Source organism: Phoenix dactylifera, chromosome 3 (genome assembly GCF_051530095.1).
Source record: "Phoenix dactylifera cultivar Ajwa chromosome 3, Ajwa_hap1_PhDact_Kaust_v1.1, whole genome shotgun sequence".
Taxonomy (NCBI): Eukaryota; Viridiplantae; Streptophyta; class Magnoliopsida; order Arecales; family Arecaceae; genus Phoenix; species Phoenix dactylifera.
The window spans coordinates 41913025-41934020 of NC_143192.1; the positions used below are offsets into that span (position 1 = coordinate 41913025).

Here is a 20996-nt window from a genome sequence, read left to right on the forward strand (position 1 = left end):
AGTAGGCATGGTTAATTCCCTATAAGGCAGGATAGGTCTTAATTTGTGTGTAAAAATTCATAGTACCACAGGTCAACTGAAAATGCGGTGGTTTTATTTTCAGAAAAACGAATATGCACCCGCCTCCTTTGATTACCTCTTTGCTAGTCAAGAATACCCTAATGTAACAATCAGTTGCCCAAATATTTAAAACTAAGCATTGTTTCGCTCCAATGTTTATTAAAATCATATTGTAACATCTCCCCACTCTATTTTTCTGCATAAAGTTAATACAAAAATTGCATAATGTTTGAAAGAGGCATTCCCAGAGTCCAACTTCGCCACATTTTCCTGTGGACAACCAATTAATGTCTTCACCGAAGCTTTTTCTCGGCCATGTTATGAATGATTTTTGCTTGGTTTTTTGTTGCTTCATGGGCACCTCAGCCAATAAGGGATAGGAAATTAGAAAACTTATTATTACATAACAGATAGTTTTATGTATACTCAATAATCAAAAAAATTGCTAGCATATGTGTTTGCATGAGTGCATGGGCACTAAGTTGCGCAACAATACTGCAAAGGAAATTAAGAGCGAAAAAGTCTTTAAGCCAGAGAGGAATGCCCTTGGACCAGTTTGCAAACCGTAGATTAGGTATGAACAATTTTAGATTGCAGTTAAACATTTGGAGCTTGTTTGGTTGGAAGGAGTTAGACTTTGAAATGAAAATAAAAATAAGTGACTTTCAATCCAACCGTTTCGTTGAGAGGAGTTTCATTTTCATTCCGATTCCAAAAGAAACGGAAATACTCCAATCCCTCCAAAACACAATCCCTATTTTCTCCTAGTATTCAAATTCCATTCCAATTTCAATTCTGATCACGAACCAAACACATCGGAGGATATGGCCATTCCTATTTTTATTCCAATTCATTCTGATTTCAATTCCAATCACGAACAAAACACGCCCTAGATATGATTCCTATTCCACTGTCCTCTTCATGTAAGTAGGCCTCGAATGTAAAAAAAGATCAACTAATCCTACAAAAATAGTCACTTCCTCTATTGAAATGAGTGAAATATACATATGTAAAATAATTAGTTTCGTGCTTCACCATCCCTTGAGATCAGAGAGAGGAGCAAGAGAGAGAGAGAGAGAAAAAGATGAATGTGGCTATTGTTTATGATGGTTACATATTATACATTCATGCTACACACACATTATATATATATATAGGGCATAAAAATTATATAATTTACCGATCATTGATTAACCAATATGTTCTTCAACTTGATTTATGAACCTTTCTGCATCCAACCACCATTCACAATCTTCACCCATGTCCTCCTGCCAAACAGAGCGGATAGGTTATGTTGAATTTTGCCAAAAGATAATACAATTTTCTCACAGATTTGTACGCTCGAGGAAGATAATATCAACTGAATCCCATATGAGTAAGAATCTAGCTTGTCAATAGAAAGCCTTACTTGTTGGTTGCATCTATAAGGTCATGCAACCAACAAGAGTGCTATAGATCAGACCGGATTTCAATTGTGTTGACTCATGTTGATGGCACAAAAGATGGAGCGGATTCTGCTCACGTGTTGTACATTATGGTCAAGTATCTTAGAATGGCATGCAATAAGATTCACTAGCAAGCATTATATTTCTGAAACAGAACAATGGAGTATACTAGCAACATTAAAAAACACAATGAACAAAAATAATACAACACAGAACGACATTTATCTACATTTGAAATTCTTTCCCATTTAGTGCCCTTTCTCTGTAATTGGGGTTTGTCTGTGGCTGGAAATGTTCTAACCTAATCCGACCCACCTGTGGCTAAACAGTCCTTGTCAAGTCCAAATGGCATTCTAGTATAGAGCAAAACTGCGATTTATCATACTTGCAAATTATGAAGAACATACATGTGGTTTTTCTGGGGTAGCAAATACTGAATGAAACTAAACCTATTTCATTATTTTCAATCAAGACAAGCCCACATTGTTGCATGCAAATTTAGGTCAATTTTTCTGGAGACCGCATTCTTAATGTAAAATTGTTCTTAAATGTTCAAGTATGGATGCATGACTCAATGACTACTATAAACTGCTAAGAATGAGCATAACTATTATGTGTTATATGAAGCCAGATCAGCTAGTTTTTTAGTAGCGCATCAGATTTTCAAAATTGTAACAACAGTGGTCTGATAAAGGATCAATAAACCATGAAGGAATAGCTTCTGAGAACTGTGCTTGATTCATGTTCTGACATCACCTGCAGGTTCGGAAAGCTTTAATTTTCAAAATAAGTCATTGCACCAAACAGTGTCTATTTGCATTATGAACTCCTTTGGACTTTATTGAATATTTTTAGCATACCATCTCTTGTAATCTATTATAGAAACACATTAAAACACCCACTATTTTTCCGAAGTTTGCCACTCCTTCCATTGCAGTCCAAGCAGACAGAACTTAGATCTTATTGATCCCCATATTTGATCCAAACTTCTACAGACAATAAATGCGTAAACAATAAACTTGATCATCTTTGATGTTCTAGCGCTTCTTCAGTATTTTTTTTAAAAAAAACAGAAAAACACTGATAAGGTGAAGAAAAATGTAATGCTACGACTGCAAAGCTTGAATAAAGCAACTATATATCTGGAAAGAAAAGTTGCATGCTTCAGTGCAAACGTGCTTTGTGTCCAGCAGTGTGAACCAAGTAGCCATATGCAGATTACTCTTTGATGCTATGCAAATTATAGTTAGCTGAGCAAATAAATTTTTAACTGGACCCAAACCAGTAAAGGAATACCAAATGTGACATTACAACTTGCCCCAGATGTCACTGCCAAGAACCATCAGAGCTTCAAACTATATGTTACTAGAATGTAAAATTTTGGTAAAAGATGCGAAATCACAAAAAAAACACATAATGAATTGGCATACTCACCAATTTGCTTAACTCAGCTGCATTTCTCATTTTCTCAATGCAGTCAGCATATCTCATGGCTTCTTGCCACCAGCTGCTGTCCTTCTTGCAGCTGTCAGTAATCCACTTACCATTATCACACGAATTGCTTTCCGTGTTATTTCCATCAAACTGAGTATTGAAACCTATGTCCATAATCTCCCTACAATTTTCTGTATTTACTGAACTGAATAGTGCCTTGCTGTCAGGAATCACATCCCATGGTACAGGACGCAATGGAGAACGGTATCCTAGTGCAAAATCATTTTGTTGGGAACATATAAAAGACATCACAAACTTAGAAGGTAAATTTATATATGAACCATCAGTAAATTGAGCTAGTATCATCTGCATACCTCTACAATCAGGGTCATAGCATTTCTGGTAATAGCCAGCCCTTTGAAAATCAATGATGTACATGACTGAACTAGCAAAATAATTAGGTATTGTTTGTTAATGCATATAATAAAGCATAAAAAAATGAATAGAGAAGCATCTAGTGACCCATGAAACTTAATCAAGAAGCCCATTTGCACTAACTTGGCAATTGGCATATCTCATGAATTATAAATAGAGTAAAATAAACGAAAGTACAATCAACAAATACTTCAAAATACAAGAAAATGAATGCAGAAACGTAAAGAATGACTAAGAAAAATAGTAGCACTTTATCTTATGGACTTCCTACATGCACAACTATATGATCATATAAGAGAGCATTTCCTCGAGAGCTGGTCTGTTTTGCATAAAAGCAACACTGCCCAAGGCCAGTCCCAAGCCTCGAGGGAAAAAGTGGAAGATTAATATCAGGTTGAGAAATAGTTGCAAAAAGCACGTCAAACTATGAAAAGGATCCAACTTAAGACATCATGAGTATTAGGAAGTCCTTGATATATGTAGCACGCAATAATCTTGTAACAACTCAAGACCTCACCCAAAATGGCTAGTCGGAAGATATTATTTGGGTTCCTTGATCCTGTACAAGTATCCAAGATCTACCCAGCGAATAACCAATGTGAGACTAAACACACGCCCGCACGGGTCCTTACATACTCCCCCTGTTCAAGCCTTGACGTCCTCATCAGGCTAAGGGTTCAAATTCATTCAAATCTAATCACAAACACCACGATCGGATTCATTCAATGAATCCGTGCTGCAGTATCCCCTAGCCTGCATAGGTTATAGGCCAGATCCGCTCTGATATCATTTGTAACAACCCAAGACCTCACCCAAAATGGCTAATCGGAAGGTATTATTTGGATTTCTTGATCCTGTATAAGTACACAAGATCTACCCAACGAATAACCAATGTGGGACTAAACACACGTCCGCACGGATCCTCACATACTCCCTCCGTTCAAGCCCTGACGTTCTCGTCAGGCTAAGGATTCAAATCTAATCACAAACACCACGATCGGCCTGTGGTCAGCTCCAATGGATCCATGTTGCAGTGTCCCCTGGCCCACATAGGTTATGGGCTGGATTCGCTCTGAGACCATTTGTCACAACCCAGGACCTCACCTAAAATGGCTAGCCGGAAGGTATTATTTGGATTTCTTGATCATGTATAAGTACCCAAGATCTATCCAGCGAATAACCGATCTGGAACTAAACACACGCCTGCACGGGTCCTCACAAATCTAGTCCAATTATAGCACAAAACGAGCAAGGGTTCACTAAGTCATCACTTGTAAATGACACACTGTAGCATGACCCAACTGATGAAAAATGAGCAAGTAGCAAGGTCATCACCTATAATCGATGTGCCAACTCAGTTGTGATGAGAGATGGGAGAGACATTTATAGGCTTAAGGTCTCTCTTAGAACTAATGCGGCATAATTATTAGATGGTACGAGAACAAGGTAATCACCTCGATTGAGGAGAATGCGAAGAAGCTAAATGTTCAAATGATTTTGGTTGTCATTTCCATTTCAGTTGGAGAATGCAGTCCAATGTTTGGGGTACTAGAAGAACGTTTAACTTGCTACTTAGAATGCTAGAATTTTGACAGGAAAGAGTTGAGAGCTTGCGGACATGATGGGATGAAGGGGAATCAATATTGGTTGTTTATAAGAAAGAAAATTTAAGGTTGAATGTCCAAGGACATAGGCCATGGTCATGAAATTTAAAATTTGGGAAATGATGATTTTAAAAAAAATAAAACCAAAGTAGTGGTGGTCAAAGAAATGATGGATAAAGGCATAGATGCTAAAAATAAATAAATACCAGACAAATAGCTATTAAGATAGTTTTTGATGGAGAGGTTATTGTAGTAATCAATGTGCATGCACCAAAAGTAGGTTTAGCAAAAAGAATGACAAAGCATTTCTGGGACAAGAATGAAATGTGAGATATATTAGAGGGAGAGGATGATGTAGAGAGTGAATTGAAAAGGCATGTAGGGAAGATTGGTACAGCATATGAGAGGGTACATGGTGGATGTACGTTTTCTTATATAAATATAATGGGATACTTGATTCTTCAGTTCACAATGGCTTATGGTCAAGAAATTGTCAATACATATTTAAGAAGATAAACAAACATTTACTTGTTTTTACAATAGATTAAATTTGTCACTACTATATTATGTTTTCCAATGAAGAAGGGATACATTATCTTGCAAATATTGCGAAGTAATGCTAGAATAAAGCTGAAAACACAGAATAATATAGTATTTTTGGATATCCATATCAGTTGTATGAAGAGAAGAAATGGATCTAATAAAATTCCAATGATAGTGGAATTTAAAAGGGAAGTTGCCGTAACTTTTAGGATGAATTATTTAAGGAAATCTCAACTTAAGAACTAAACCAAAAAAAATGTGAGAAATGTGGCTGATTATATTATGAAAGCAGCAAGAGAAGTTAAAGGGAGTAGAAGGGGAAAAATTATGCACATAAAGAAACCTGACAGATGACTGGTCAGATAGAAGCAGCAATTCAGTAAAGAAGGTTTGCTTTATACCATGGCAATGATGAATGATATCAAGGGCTTTGAAAGATATAAGAACATAGAGAAAGATGGGAAAAACTAACAAAGTCTAAATATGTAGCATATGATAATTTAAATCATTGGTTAGGTTAGGTTAGGTTAGGTTTAGGAAGTGAGAATGATATTTATAAGTAGCTAAAATGAGAGAGAAATCTAAAGATATGGATCAAGTTATATGGATTATGAAGGAATAAAAAAGATAAAAAACAATTTCAATAAAATAAAAAAAGATAAAAAGCTATTTCAATAAACCATTAGATGAAAGTGTTAAATAAATGATGATTCTACAAGAGAAATTTGTACATAAAAGGCATGGTTATAGAGTTATCGAGTTCCTATTTGTACAATTTATAAAGTTGAAGTGGAGATAACTTTGAAAAGGATGCAAAAGATTATTGTAATAGGAAAATCTAAGATGTTGATTTTGTTTTGAAAACAAAAGAGAAATTAGGTTAATTTGCTGTACTAATTTAATGAGGCTTTGAAAACTAAGAAGTTGCTAGGTGACTAGTGGTGTTGCGGTACCACCTATGAGTGAAGTTGCATAAAACTGCTCCAATTATTGTGTCACAAAATTATATGACGCTTCATTAAGATTAAGAAAATCTATGCCAATCCCAAAAAATCTTAATATCTTATGCTAGAGAAATCAACAATGGAGATTATCTTTTTCACTTAGAATATTGATAAAAAATATAGAGAGAAAAGGAAAAAGGTCTAAATATTGCCTTCATCAACATAAAGAAAGCTAACGGTAAGGTATTAAGAATTTCATGGGATTTAAAGAGGAAGTTGTGCACAAATGTTTCATTGAAGTTATTGTCATGCCTGCTGGAGCAATGGTAGGAATTACTTGTTATATCACAACAATTGTATATTCCAATCACAAAGGTCTAGCATTAAGTATAAATATTAAGATTCTATCTTTTCATTCTAATTATAGGTGATTCACTGCACATATATAGGAAGATGTACGATGGTTTTATACCAAGGAACGAAAAAAGGAGGATCAAACCTGCATTGACGAAGGGTGGGTACGGTAAGAGCCAAACTGAAAATTGTACTGATGATGGGCTTCAATGGGTATTCATAGGTACACCCCAAAATTCATGATATGGCTTTTTTGTCTTCCACACTCCAGTTTAGGGTTTCTTAACAAGTTTTTTTTTTTTTGACTTGGACTATTTTTGCAAGGAAGAAGGCAGGAGTATTGAGTTAACTATCCTAGCTATAGTTTCTTGTGCCTGTTGAAGTAAAAAACATGCATAATTATCACATCAATAACATATTATACACTATCCAAATACACATATAATTTTTTATATTAGGATTTTAGATTTTTTTAAGACGAGGTAGAAGCACAAGTTCACTGCACACACCTACTTCATGTGCACAGATGTTTCACTTCGTCTTTTGAAGATTTAATTCTCAATTTTAACACATATATTTTCAATTAATTAAATATAAAGGTTAAAAAATATATTTTTTTAAAATGCATAACCTATCCAAGAAATCAACATATAATTATAATTTCTAAGGAATTTATAAATAACTAATTCATAAAATTTCTAAATTTGAAAACACAAAACAAAATTCAGTAACCCAGAAAATCGCATATAATTAGCTAGCATATGATGCATAATTCTTTTCAAAATTATAACAATTTGAATATTTTAAAATAATAAATTCAGAAATTAATTTAAAACATTTACATAATCAAAAAAATATCCTTATGTAGGGAATTTGTAGATCAGCCCAACATATACATCATATAAAAATATCAACTTGAACAAAAGTGTCTTTGTCGGGTTATTTTTGAATTCATTTAATTTATGGGCTTGATCTCTAGCGGAGCCTGAACAGCTAAACTGACTCCATTGTTGGTATATGAAATTACAGGTGCAAAGATGCTACCAATATTTTTCCAAGCTTTACATATTATTTTTAAAATTATTTTTCAGTAAAATTGATTTTTAAAATAAATGACAGTAGAGGATATAATTCACTGGGATTATACCTACATCATATCTGGAAACCAACTCAAACAAACACCATTTGATTGGACTAGTTCTAGATTAAACTGATATTTTGGTGTAGGTTTTAGGGTTAGCCGCAAAACCCCAAAATCCACATATTTGTCTTAGACTCATGGTTTAGAGTATGAATCCAAACACTACATGACATTTATACAAAATTTCGATGGAGTCACCTGTATATTTAGCAATTATTTCGGGATTTATCCCAGATTTTAAAAAATAAAAAAAAGTGAGGGAAGAAACATCTTACCTTGAGTTCTTCAATTTAGAGGTCTCAAAATCTTTGATTTGAAGAAAAAAGAAATACAAAGGCCCCCTCTCCTTGCTCTCACTGCAGAAGCCCAACAAAATGCCAAATGGAGAAAGAGGGCTTCAGAAGGGCTCCTAAGTGGGATCGCCCGGTCTTGCCCTTACCGGTAGCTTCAAGGGAAAAACAAGGCCAACCGAATTACTCAATCTCAGAGCAATTCGGGTAATTCAGTGTACAATTTAATTGGTTTCCCCTTGAATCGAGTCTCAGTGAACCAAGACACCTTTGGATCCTTACAAACTGGTGGTTTCATTTGGTTAGTTCCTCAATCCTTGGTTTATATTAATGCAAGTAATATAGTGTTGTTTTGCATTTATTGAAGAAAGCCTAAAAAGATAAAGGACTTTAAAAATCAAGAGAGTAACAACAAAGTATATGAAATCCAATTCAGTGAATATAGAAATGAACTCCAAGTTAAGATTGACAAACAAGAGATGGCACTATCAATCAGTTTCATTTTGAGGAATCTGTTATACAAAACAAGGTTTTAAATTCCGTGGGACGAGGCTATCCCGGTTTTCCTATGGAACAGGATGCGCTGCCATCTTGCCCCATTCCGATACTAGGGACAGAGAATGTCCCAAGACATGCCGATCGGGATGCTGGGATGATGGCTAGACGGCCTTGTGTCGACACATGGGATGGTACGCTATCTCGGTGTCCTACGGGACATCCTGTCGGGATGTGAATCCTTGATGCAATATATAATTATAAGATAAATGAAGAAATGTGCAACAAAATTAGAAATGGTTATGCAGTCAATAAATACCTTGGCAACCTAAATAGAACATATCAAGGCCTCGAAGTACTATAAAGAGGGTCTAGGAAAAGTTAAATATACTAGGAATGACAATGTGTAGATGAAAGTGGGGTAAAACAAGGAAAAACACACACACACACACACATATATGCATAGAGAGAGAGGGAGAGAGGGAGAGAGGGAGAGGGGGAGAGAGATGAGTATATATAAGGTGTAGGACTTGTGCAAATTTAAAACAGAGTGATGGAGAATTAAGAGGTACGGCATGTATTTCAAGAATCCAAGGGGAGCTGTAGCAAGGAAGGTACTTTAGTTTTTGTAAAAGAATGCAAGAAGATGGGAAGAGCTAGGCAACATGATGGATGTTGTGAGACAGGAAGGAGAATGCTCTAAATAACATCAAAGCCGGCCCTAAAAAAGAATGCTTGGTGAATGTGGATACATAAAGCTGAGGCCAGATAGTTAAGACTAGGCTTAACAGTCATGATTATGGTTTTATGTAGAGGGCATTACCATGATAAGGAAACATCAAAAAGAATATAAACAAACCAAACTACAACTTCATAAAGTAAACAATAAATTAGCTCACAATGGTAAATGCATCAAATGTTGGGTTCTAGACATGCTGAGGGCAGTCCAAATTCATAAACAGGTTACAGCCAAAGCAATCTGAAGTTCGGATAGAAGATGTACTATGCTATTATGATTATGATGATCAAACTGCAGCATCCAGCCCTAGGCTAAAACATTAGATATGGCTTTAGGGATATTAATATTACCATACATTTAATTCAATTCATGTTATTGAACAAAGCAAATTCGCAGGGAAGAATTTAATTTGACTATTCATCCGTACTACAATTTAGAAGTCACTCGATGCTAGAATCAACAGCATGAAGTAGTTCATCCCAAAATTATAGTGTGCCATTGTAGTGCTTCAGTGAAAAAACACTTTAATAATGAATTAATGTTTCTCGGCAACCATAGGTTTTTATAGTTCAAGCAAACATGACACAAGGATTATGGAATTCCTTTACTTAGAAGATGTACCTGCCACTAGAATACCTTATACAGAAGGAATTATCATACTTCATAATGAAAAACCCCAATCAGAGAGCCTCATGTTTGGAGATCAGAAAAACAATATTATCATGAGAACCTCGCAAAGATAAAACAAAAGAAGGGGCAGCTATATCAATATGAACAGGGCCACCAAGTTGCCCTGCTTCACTTTACAACAAAGGGTGAATTACCACTATAAACAAGACCACAAAGATGACACCATGTGCATCCTTTTTAAGTGTCAACACGTAGCAGTAGTTGAAAAATAACTTAAATAATTTGTCAAAAGCAAGTAATCTCTAGGAACATAAGCATCCAAGGAAGATGAAATTAGATGAAATCAAATAAAGATGAGATCCGGCTCCATAAACATATCTGAATAAACTCTTTTTTTAATATCAAGTTACAGTATTGGTGGCTGCATTTTTTGATCAAGAAAAGTCAAAAGCCAGAGGCTAAATAACTGCTCGCAACCATAATTATATAAGTCATAAAAGTCAAGATTGCTAGCTGATAGTAATAATTGAACCACCAAAAATCAGTTAGTGACCTTGTGACCAAGGTACGCAGTACCGACTGTACCGATGTACCGGTGGGCATCGGTACCGGTACGGTACCGAACCAAACCGAGCCGAACCGGTACAGTACCGATGGGGCTAAAAGCCAAAAAGAATTTGGAGCAGGTACGGACTGGTCGGTTCGGGCCGGTACGCGGTCGGTACGGGCCGGTACCGGTCGGTACGGTTCGGTACCGAATTATGTAGTTATACCATACCAGTAGGATCCGGTACCGACCCGTACCGACCGGTACGGCAGACCATGCTTGTGACGCATTCATCCACAAATTTAACTAGATCATTATCTGTTTGAATTATAATCATTGTCGACAGTACAAGGTAGACAAAGTCATAGAAGGACTAGAGCAGAGCATGATACTTTGACTAGTTTGTTCCTTGTGTACTTGGACTTGAAAGTTTTTATTATTATTATTTTTTGCAATGAGATGGCTGAAAATTGTTTTTCCCCTCAAATGATGCAAATAAATCTCTAGCAAGATACTGGTGAAAGGAGTTCAGCTACTATCCAATTAACAAGCTTCCAATTCATTCACCACCATTCAAATCCCTAGCTCAATTTCTACAACCAGAATAAGGATTTATGCAGAAAAAAGGATTGATGTGCTTCCCAAATTCAGGCAGCATTAAGGAAATAGTCAATAAAATCATTGATAAGAAAGATCATGTTCTGGACAAGTTGTTTTTGCTAACCGTCAGTAGGGCTGTCAACGGGCCGAGCTGCTCGGGCTCGGCTCGGGCCCGGCTCGGTAAAAGCCCGGCTCGGGCTCAGCTCGTTAGTCAAACGAGCCCGAGCCCGAGCCCAAAATGAGGCCCGTTTAAATCCGAGCCTGAGCCCGAGCTCGAGCCCGAGCAGCTCACGAGCCCAAACGAGCCCAACCAATAACCCATTTCCTCTCTCCACCGACCACCTCCTCTCTCTTTTTATTTTTTTTCTTCTCCTTCCTTCTGGGTTTTTCCAGAATCTTCCCGGCTCCCGCTGTCCCGCACCCGGTGTCAGTGTGGCGGTGTCCCTCCCCTGAGTCCCCTCTCGCCTTCCTCCTCCGCCGACCGCCGCCGATGCCTCGCTGCCTCCTTCCGCCGCCTGGGAAAGAAGCACGCGAGGCGCCTCCCCCTCTTTCTTCTCCGTTTCTCCCCCTCCCTTTTCCTCTCTTTGCCGAATCAGGGAAGGAGAAGCCCTCCTCCACCGGCGAATCAGGGAAGGAGCCGAGGAGTCCCTCGCACGGGAGGGTCGGGCCACGGCCGGCGGCGCCCGCGGCCGAGCCCGCGGCTTCCTCGGCCGTGCCTGCGGCCGACGCCCGTGCCGGCGGTGCAGGTGCTCGCGGCCGAAGCCGGCGGCCGCCGCACGCGATGAGGTGAGTCTATTCTTCTCTCTTTTTTTTTCCTTCTTTCTTCTCTTCTTCTTCTTCTTTTCTCTCTCCTTCGTTCTTCTCTCCGACGACGAACCGTCGGGACTCGGAACCGAGCTCGGCTGCTCGTTGTTCTCTCCGACGGGCGACGGAGATGGGGGCAGGGATGGGGATGGGGATGGGGATGGCCGGCTTCTGGGTTCTTCTCTCCGACAGGCGACGGAGATGGGGCGCCGGCCGCCGGGGCAGGCTCGGGCTCGGGCAAACGAGCCTCACGAGCTCGAGCTCGAGCCGGGGCTGTGCTAGGCGAGGCCGAGCCCGAGCCCAGTACAGGGCTCGGTACCGAGCCCGAGCCCGAGCCCGAGCCCGAGCCCGAGCCTAGATTTTGTTGGAACGAGCCGAGCCGAGCCTGCTGTGGCTCGGGCTCGGCTCGGCTCGTTGACAGCCCTAACCGTCAGTGTCCAGAAAATGGGACATTGTAAATGACCAACTATTCAAAGAATAGAGTAAGTCAGGTTTTTCAATTTTTTGGTCGAAAGAAGAGTTCAAGACTTCATCACTGCTAGGAAATGGCAGCGACCGACCTCCATAGACAAATGGAAAATTCAGATGGCACAAGGACAATAAACCATGTTAAGATTGAACAGATGGGAAGAAAGAGGAAGAAGAACATAGAGCTTAGAGAAGGAAGGGCACTTGGAGCCAAAAAGCGATACGTGAATGCAGCATAAAAATGAGGATGCATTAGAAGAAAAGTGAGTTTTGAGAACACTTAATTTTTATATCTTGTCAAAGTGTGCAACAAGTTAACAGCTAATGGGTGTGCGTCACACTAAAACATTATAAGAAAATATTGAGATGCTAATATAATTATACACATATGGAAGTAACTGAACAACTTTGAAGTTAAGATTCAAAAACACTGTTTCATTTTTGTTTCCAACCAGACAAAATGTGTTTTGGCTACAGGGTTGTTTTGGTGGTTGCACTCTAGTTTTGTTAGTTTCAATTGGCAATTGTGAAGAAATATAAAAAGAAGATTAAAATTAAGAATATTAAAAAATATGAAAAAAAATAAAATCATTCAAGAATAGTAAACTAGAGTCATCATTTAATGAACTAGTATATGTTAGAACCTTTAACAAATTAATTTGATAGTTTTGCATTGAAATAATTAAAAATATTTTTTTTCCAAAATAAAATGCCATTGCATAATATTACTGGCAATCTAGCATCTGATGATAGAAATGACTTGAAAATTTGAGCTTTAGAAAGCCAAACTTCGGACATGAAATTTTCTTTTCTTTGAACCTCTTAGGAACATACTACGACAACATTTTTCACCAAATGGTGTCAATACTTGCAAAATTCAAATTTAATTCAAAGAAACCAATGCCCAACATTTAAACAAATGAAGAAATGCAAATACTACGAACAAATAACCTATAAATTTGTCACTGCAAGGTAGTTTTAGTTGAAAGTGACCCCGACATTGTATCAGATTCAGGCTGAAACTGCAACTTCCAATTATGGTTTCTAATGAGTGATGAAACATCCATTCAATGAACAGTTCAACTCTGTGTTGATCAAAACTTCTGGTTAGCCCTACTAAAAACCAATCACAAGGACATATCATAACAACTCGTATTGAAAACTTTATTTATGCATCTGTGTTCATAATTTTGCCTTTTGGGGATGGAAAAGTCAGCTCATAATCTAGACAATTCAATTAACTCTTAAGTCACCATAGATGATTGTCATTTCGAAAATTGAAGTTCACAATTTTCTTAAATTGCAAAAAGGAAAATGCCAATTACACCCTTATTTGGTGTAGAAGTTAAGTTCAAAATGCATATTTAACAAAAAATTATAAAAAGAGAGTCCCTACGCACGGTACTTAGTTTTTGTACAGCATTGAAGAAAGGATGGTAAATTAAACAGTAAGTCTTGAAAAATAGCATTGGTGGAAATAAAAATAAAGAGAACAGTACAATCATACAATGAGTAAAAAAGGTTACCATGATTGCTTTTATGTTCTCTTCCAATCCTCTCACAATATCTACTTTTTGACATACTATAGACCATCAAACCACATGCTGAAAACCAATACCAACTCCGAATTCTTCCTGTAATAGCAAAAAAGAACATAACACAAGAATGTTTAGTACTTTAATTAATTCAATCATACCAAAGTCATAAGTTTTCAGTAAGATCTGAGAATTATGATGTATTTGAATACCGATAGATGCTAATATTTACCCCTTTTAGCTATATAGAAGTAATATTTAGAAAAAGAATTATATAAACTTGCAAACATACTCAAAAAAGGAAAAACCCAAGGCTTGAAGATCCACGAGAATCATTTGCACCCTAATTTTAACCAAATGGCCAGTTGCACATCTAATGTCGTTCATGAAGAAAATTGGAGGCTATATGAACTAAATCTTGTCTCCATTTGGTAAAATCAAAATAAAATGTGCTGGAAGAATCCTAAATTTTGTTAGCGATGCACACAAATCCTTGCATGGTCTCTCAAGCACGTCTAGCTTGAAATCCTTCCCTTCATGTGAAATGCATGGTACAAAAAGAATAATGCTCACTAAAATAGCACATAACTGCAAATTGTAGTGGAAAAATAACATTACCTAAGTAGGAAGATAGTCAAAATTATTTAGGAATAAGTGAGACCAACTCAGACATCCTTTTACTGAAGCTTCAAGACATCTCATGAGCTTACGATATAAGTGCTCTATACTATACATGTAACTAAATCTATGTTAGTTATTCTATTAGAATGCAGTGCACTGAAAATATTTACCTAAACACGAATCTGATCCAATCACTCATTTGGGCACTTGGCTCAGATTGTAATTCCGTAATCAGGTTAAAAAATCTTTTCAAACATGACCTAACATTTTGTGTTCAGGTCAGAATACAACATAGTATTAGGTATAGGATCTAGGTGGTCTGCTTGCAAAAAGTTTACCTTTAGGCTGTGCCTGTAGCATGTTGATGGCCAGTTAAAGAGTCATACTATTGTGATGAAGCATGCAAATGTTGCGGAAAGAACTGACATAAAATTACACAATTTCAGAGGACTTCAAGAAAGGGTAACGAAAATATCAATAAACAAACCATCGACATTGGATTTTCTTTAATGCATATTACCTCCTAATTCAGTCCATGTATTCTCATGGCTGGGCAGTGGAACCCTCCTACGGCATATGCAATACCCTTTAGTAACAATCATGCGGACCTGAATGACCACTTATAATTTGATCTACTAAATTGGACTATGCTGCTCAACCTTCAAAGTGCAATGGGTAGAGGCAAGCAATGATCATTGTACATGAGAACGTAATCTCTTTTGATGGTGCCATTTCGACTAGATGCACCAACAAGTTAACCAAAGTTCAGTTCTCATATGATTGGCTTGAATTTCCTGAAGTGCTTCACTAGGATTTAAATATCTTTTACCATGCTATCAATCACATTTTAACATAAAATAAAATACACTTGTTATACATGCATAAAGAAATCAATAATCTGATGAATCCAACATAAAAGTCTCATATAAAAAGAAGCTTCTTTTTCATCGCATTTCAACAATTTTGTAGCGAAAGCTACCTAAAAAGAGCCATTTGGTCGTTTTTCTATTTTGAGTTTTCATTTTTAAAGAACAAAAATTTACTATTAGCATCAAAACATCTTTCAGGTTTACCATATAGTAAAGATTCTTTTTTGCACTTTTTTGAGTTGTCAAAAAAAAAACACACTATAAGGATAATAGACATCCCTAGTGAGAAACAACATATCTCATGTTCTAAATGACAAGAAAAAGAAAAAGACAACCGAAAAAAACAAAAGACAATAACAAACTTCATAACAGCACATATCAAAACCAAAATTTGTTTATGCACAAGCATAACTGAAGGGTGTTTTCCAGTAGAATAGTATGAAAAGGGATGACAAAGAAACTTCTGAGTTGAGCAAGATCACTAGAGAAGGAGAATGTTATTCCCTACCAATGACTTTGGTAGAGGAGATAAGTGGGGGAATAACCCCCCAAATGGGGATTTATCTCAGCAAACGCCCCAAAACAGGCTACGAAATAGCCTTATTCAGATAAGTCCAAAAAATGATATGCTCACTTATTCCCTCCATTTCTCCCTCCAAACAAATGGGACTTATTCAATGAAATAGGTTATCTGTTCAACAGTGTAGAGGATAACCCTCCAAAAGTTATCAACTCTACCAAACACAGACTACAGGTTAGATATTCCTATGCATATCGAATATGAAGTGTTCATTCCTATGTCAACAACTTTGTCCCACACCAAAGGATTCATCAGATCATAATAATGACTAATTCATGCACATTCTGCCAATCAATGTAGAATGATGTAACAGCCCAGATCTAGCTTGTCATTAGAAACTTTTCAGCCATCTCATTTCCCTCACTTCAAGTGGTCAAGAGTAATTTTTCTGGAGACCTCCAAGAAAGCATTAATTTGCATTTAGTCAAAGTATGTCTAAAGCAATTATTATTATTTTCAAACTTTTGAGGCCCAATTTTGAAGTTGTCGGCTCCGTGTACTCAAATAAACTGCCAGTTCTTTTTGCTTCCTAAAGGACCTAAACCAACATAAGGTTGTCAACAGGACGATCAATGGGACTCACAGCAATATTTCAGGCCACACCATTGTATAGGGCCTACTCAAAATTTTCTACGTGCCTTTTCAAAATCCCAGAGCATTGCCATTAACTCTAGCTGTGTTTCAGTATTCAACTCAAAACCAGAATAACATGACTGTCATTTCCCTCCTTAATTAACAATTTCTGAAGTTTTGATTTGGACAAGATAAAGATGACCCACAGGACAAATATCAGTCTAATCTAATAAATGACAGTGTTGAACCCAGCTATGAAACATCAGAATATGTCAACTCAAAAGAAAGGGATCAAAAACATTAATATTTATATGTATTTATATATATAAGAGTTGAGCTGCACAACCATATTAGGAATATTTGAGCCTATATCCTATCCAAGTAGTAGAAATAATGGTTCACCTAAAATGAAACAGCATATCAACGATCATGATTTGCAACATATAAAATCCCTCAGAACCAGAAATTAGAAGTTTAAGAGCAGCTGGGGAAGTGGATTTGCATGTGCCATGGGAAAGCAAGTGTAACAAATCGGGACCTCACCTAAAAAGGCTAATCAAAAATTATATCTTGAAGTCCTTCGTCCTACTTAAGTGCCCAAGATCTTCTCAGCGCACAACCAATGCGAAACCAAACACATGTCCAAATGGGTCCCCCCTCCCAAAGCCCAAAAAAGGCTAGCCGTAATTTGTCCAAATGGGTCCTTAGCCTTGCTTATGTACCCGAGATCTCCCAAGGACTCAATTGATGTGGGACTAAAAACACACATGCACAAGTCCTCGCATGCAAAGTATAAGTTCTAGCAAGCCTTTCTGGTGATGTCCTAGGTCAACAGGGCCCCAAAAAAATCAGGATGTGGAAGCATCTGGAAAGAAATTCTATAAATATATTGTAGATTATTTGGTTCTCGCAGCTTGAAGAATTTAAGTTATAACAAAAAACTAACTATTTTTATAGTTATGATAATCAGGAGTTGATCTGTGGTAACATAAGGCAGCAAGGTACATAATGGAAGATGGGGTTGGAAACGTCAGGGGAAGATAATGTCAAAGGGGAACAAGGAACCAGTAGGGTGTGGCACCCCAAGCAGAACAGCCTAGTATGGGACACTCTAAACATCAATATCTTTAGACTAATTTTTGCTGCAAACAATATTTAGATTACATCATATGCATAAAATGCTGCACTCTGTCATTATTGACATTTGAGCTAACTTCTAGAAAAGTTTTGATCAAAACTTAGCAATTAAGTCTAAATTCATTCTCATTTATGTCATATTCTAAATTATGATATGGAAATTCACGTTTGCACGCACGCGCGCACACATATATATATGTACATGTATCTATATAATTCAAGCTATTGAATGCCAAGAATTTAAAGCAAAACATAGCAAATGCAAAAACAGTCCAACCTGGAACATTTCCAATAGAGGCAATAGATTCCACAAATGCATCCAAAGCTGGAAATGGCGACTTTCCTGAGAAGTATGTGCTTGGAAAATCACTTCTATAAGCATTGAATAAAACAGTTTGTGGGGCATTTGAATTAGTTTCATGAGCCTGGTCAAAGAATAAATTAGTAAAGAAAAAAAGTACAGCAAATGTTTGAAGAGAACAGGCAAACATTTCATAAACAATCAATGATCAAGTTTAATAATCATTTTAAAATTTGAACTGTGTAGACATCTGATACTAAGATATACGTACACAAAATTATGATTGGATAAAAGAAAATCTCCTTAATGCCTCAAAATTGTATCTCACGAAAAATATACCATGGCTTTGGCACTCCATTACTTTTCTCCTTGCATTCATTATGGAGACACCTTGCAACTATCATATAGTCGCCATCCACAATTGACGACTATATGAAGTCTTCTGTCCTCATCCTTAGCTAAGCCATATTTAAGGAACAAGGAACAAAAGTCTATGTACATACATACATATTATACATAAGCATGCATGGATAAAAAAAACTTCCTTAATGCTTCAAAAAAAAAGTTAATCTCATGCAAAACAAATCATTTGTTAGGTATCTAAAATTTTGTTGTTTGATTCCTTAGACTGACAACTTGTCAACATTTTGGCGATATTTCCTCATTTGAAATCCAATAATGCAATTCAGGATGTGCTGACTAATATTACAGATTTAAGTTTATTGGACCCTATTGAGTTAAGTGCCACCATATTACCCTATTTCATTTGGATTTGAAATATGGGGTCATCCACGTTACTTTCTGACCATTAGTTTCATCTTAACATGAAGTTTGAGGTGTGCATGGTGTACATTTCCATTCCACATGATAATCGCTTGGGAGTCTCATCCCTATTCATCACTGACAAATCTGGCATATAAAGTATTTACTTAAGATTAAACTAGAAAGTTTTGCAATTTTGAGAACATAGAAGCAACTAGGAGTCCAATTATAGGAAATCCAAGAGTAAACTAAGAAATTGAGGATAGAGAACAAAAACAATGGACCATCCTGCCTCGAGAGTAAATTCACAAGATTTGAGGTCGATTTTACACGCCGAAATTTACAGACATTAGCCAAGCAATATCTAATTGTAGCCGCATTTTCAAATTTCCTAGATTACAATTCATCTATTGGTAGATAGCACTTGATGCAATGATAATCATATCAAGTTCATATATGTGTGTAGTTTAATGTATATACATGTTAGTCTTAAAATTATCTAAATAGTTATGTTAAATAACAAGATTGTGTTAAATACTATGTAAAAGTTTAAATTGAGGTATAACAGAATAATGTAACATTTAAATTGGCTTTAATATATTCTTTAAATAATTTTGGACATTCAGTTCAAAAATGTTTGTACCATGCTTCCAATGATTCTAAACAATACAAAATATTTTGAAATTAAGTGATATATGCTTTTTGGCTTGCTTTATCTTATTATTATTTGTCTAATTTTTCCTTTTTTTTCTACCTTCTTTATTGAAACTCGAAAACTTGGAAAACTAAAGCTCAACAAGTCGGACCAAAACCAAGTTTTCAAACTTTGAAACTTGCCATGATTGACAAACAAGTCTATTACCAACAGAGTTATTGGATAAAGCCATCAGATTGTTCTCATAGTTCCTGTATTCTTGCTTGTTGTCTCAGTGTCAGCCAATCAGCAGCCACATGCGAAAAGGTCTTTGCAATATGCATCATATCATCAAACATTCATGTGGAACAAGCATGCATACGCTTTATCATTAGAACATAATCATACAAGTGTATATTTCTCTTCAACATGCAAGATAGAAGTTTGTATCAATGTTCTGAATCCGGTGAATCTAGCAAACTTGTTTGGTGGTGGGATCACATGTTCCCAGTTCAACCATGGGTTAATTGCAGCAGGATATTTTGATTTTTACAAGTGTTATCCTTCCCTCCCAAAACCTAGACTAGTCATATCTCCTTCGGTCCCTTCTCTTCTGTTCCCTCTTCTCCATGTCCCACCCTGCTTACCTGTGCCCTGGTGCTTGGATCTAGTCCTACTACACAAAGATGAAGAAGATCAAGAAAGGAAGACATAGAGGTTGGAGATGATATGTTGAAGAATAAAATGAAGAAAAAAGAAAAGGAGGGGGACAAATCAGATCTACCAGGTCCCAATCTCATTCCCATCGCATCCAAACTTGGCACCATTGCTTCTACCAGATCTAGCCTCAACGCCTCAGATCCTGCCATATCTAGCTGGTGTTCAATGGCTAGGTTGCAATGGCGAACAACTTCTCTTCTCAGCATCAAAGGCGATGGTTGCTAACAAGAGAGGAAAACAGATGGATCTAGGGGATAATTATTCTTTCTTTTCAATTTTTTAACATTTCTTCCCCTATCCAACCAGATGAGGTATTCAGGGTTGACTTGGATGATTCAAGTGGTTGAACCGTCCAAGTTGTCAAGTCAAGCAAGTTTCCTAGAACCTTGGGTTATTGTTTGACTTGACCTATAATGTGCATTGGGTGACAAATTGGGCATGCCAATCCAGTCAACCCACATAGGTCTCTAAGCATTGGTTGTTATGACATGGGCTCATAACATGCTTTCTTTGTATAGATCCATATTTAATCATCCTAAATACCCTAGCTTTTATTCGATTCCAAAGCTTTCGTCATTGATTTTCCCCTTTTCTAAAAAAAACTAAAGCCTTGATCCATAACAAGTATAGCATTATTGCAAATTTATCATTCAATATTAAAACAAAGTAAGATTATTTGCAAGGCCCGGCCCAGTCCATTGACCGACCGACCTAGCCAGGCCCGGACTGGT

The 20996-nt window shown here is 36.9% G+C and overlaps 1 protein-coding gene across 1 annotated transcript in view; it reads right to left on the reverse strand.

Annotated features, from left to right (window-relative positions):
* Positions 1–1019: 1019 nt before the first annotated feature.
* Positions 1020–20996, reverse strand: part of LOC103718500 (DNA primase) — a 49757-nt gene continuing 29780 nt past the window's right edge. The window contains exons 10-14 of the mRNA XM_088718458.2: positions 18126–18273; positions 14060–14167; positions 3314–3379; positions 2940–3208; positions 1020–1328 (exon numbers count right to left, since the gene is read on the reverse strand). Coding sequence (XP_088574584.1) covers positions 1251–1328; positions 2940–3208; positions 3314–3379; positions 14060–14167; positions 18126–18273 — 669 coding nt within the window. The 3' untranslated portion in view covers positions 1020–1250. The remainder of the gene's footprint in view (positions 1329–2939; positions 3209–3313; positions 3380–14059; positions 14168–18125; positions 18274–20996) is intronic.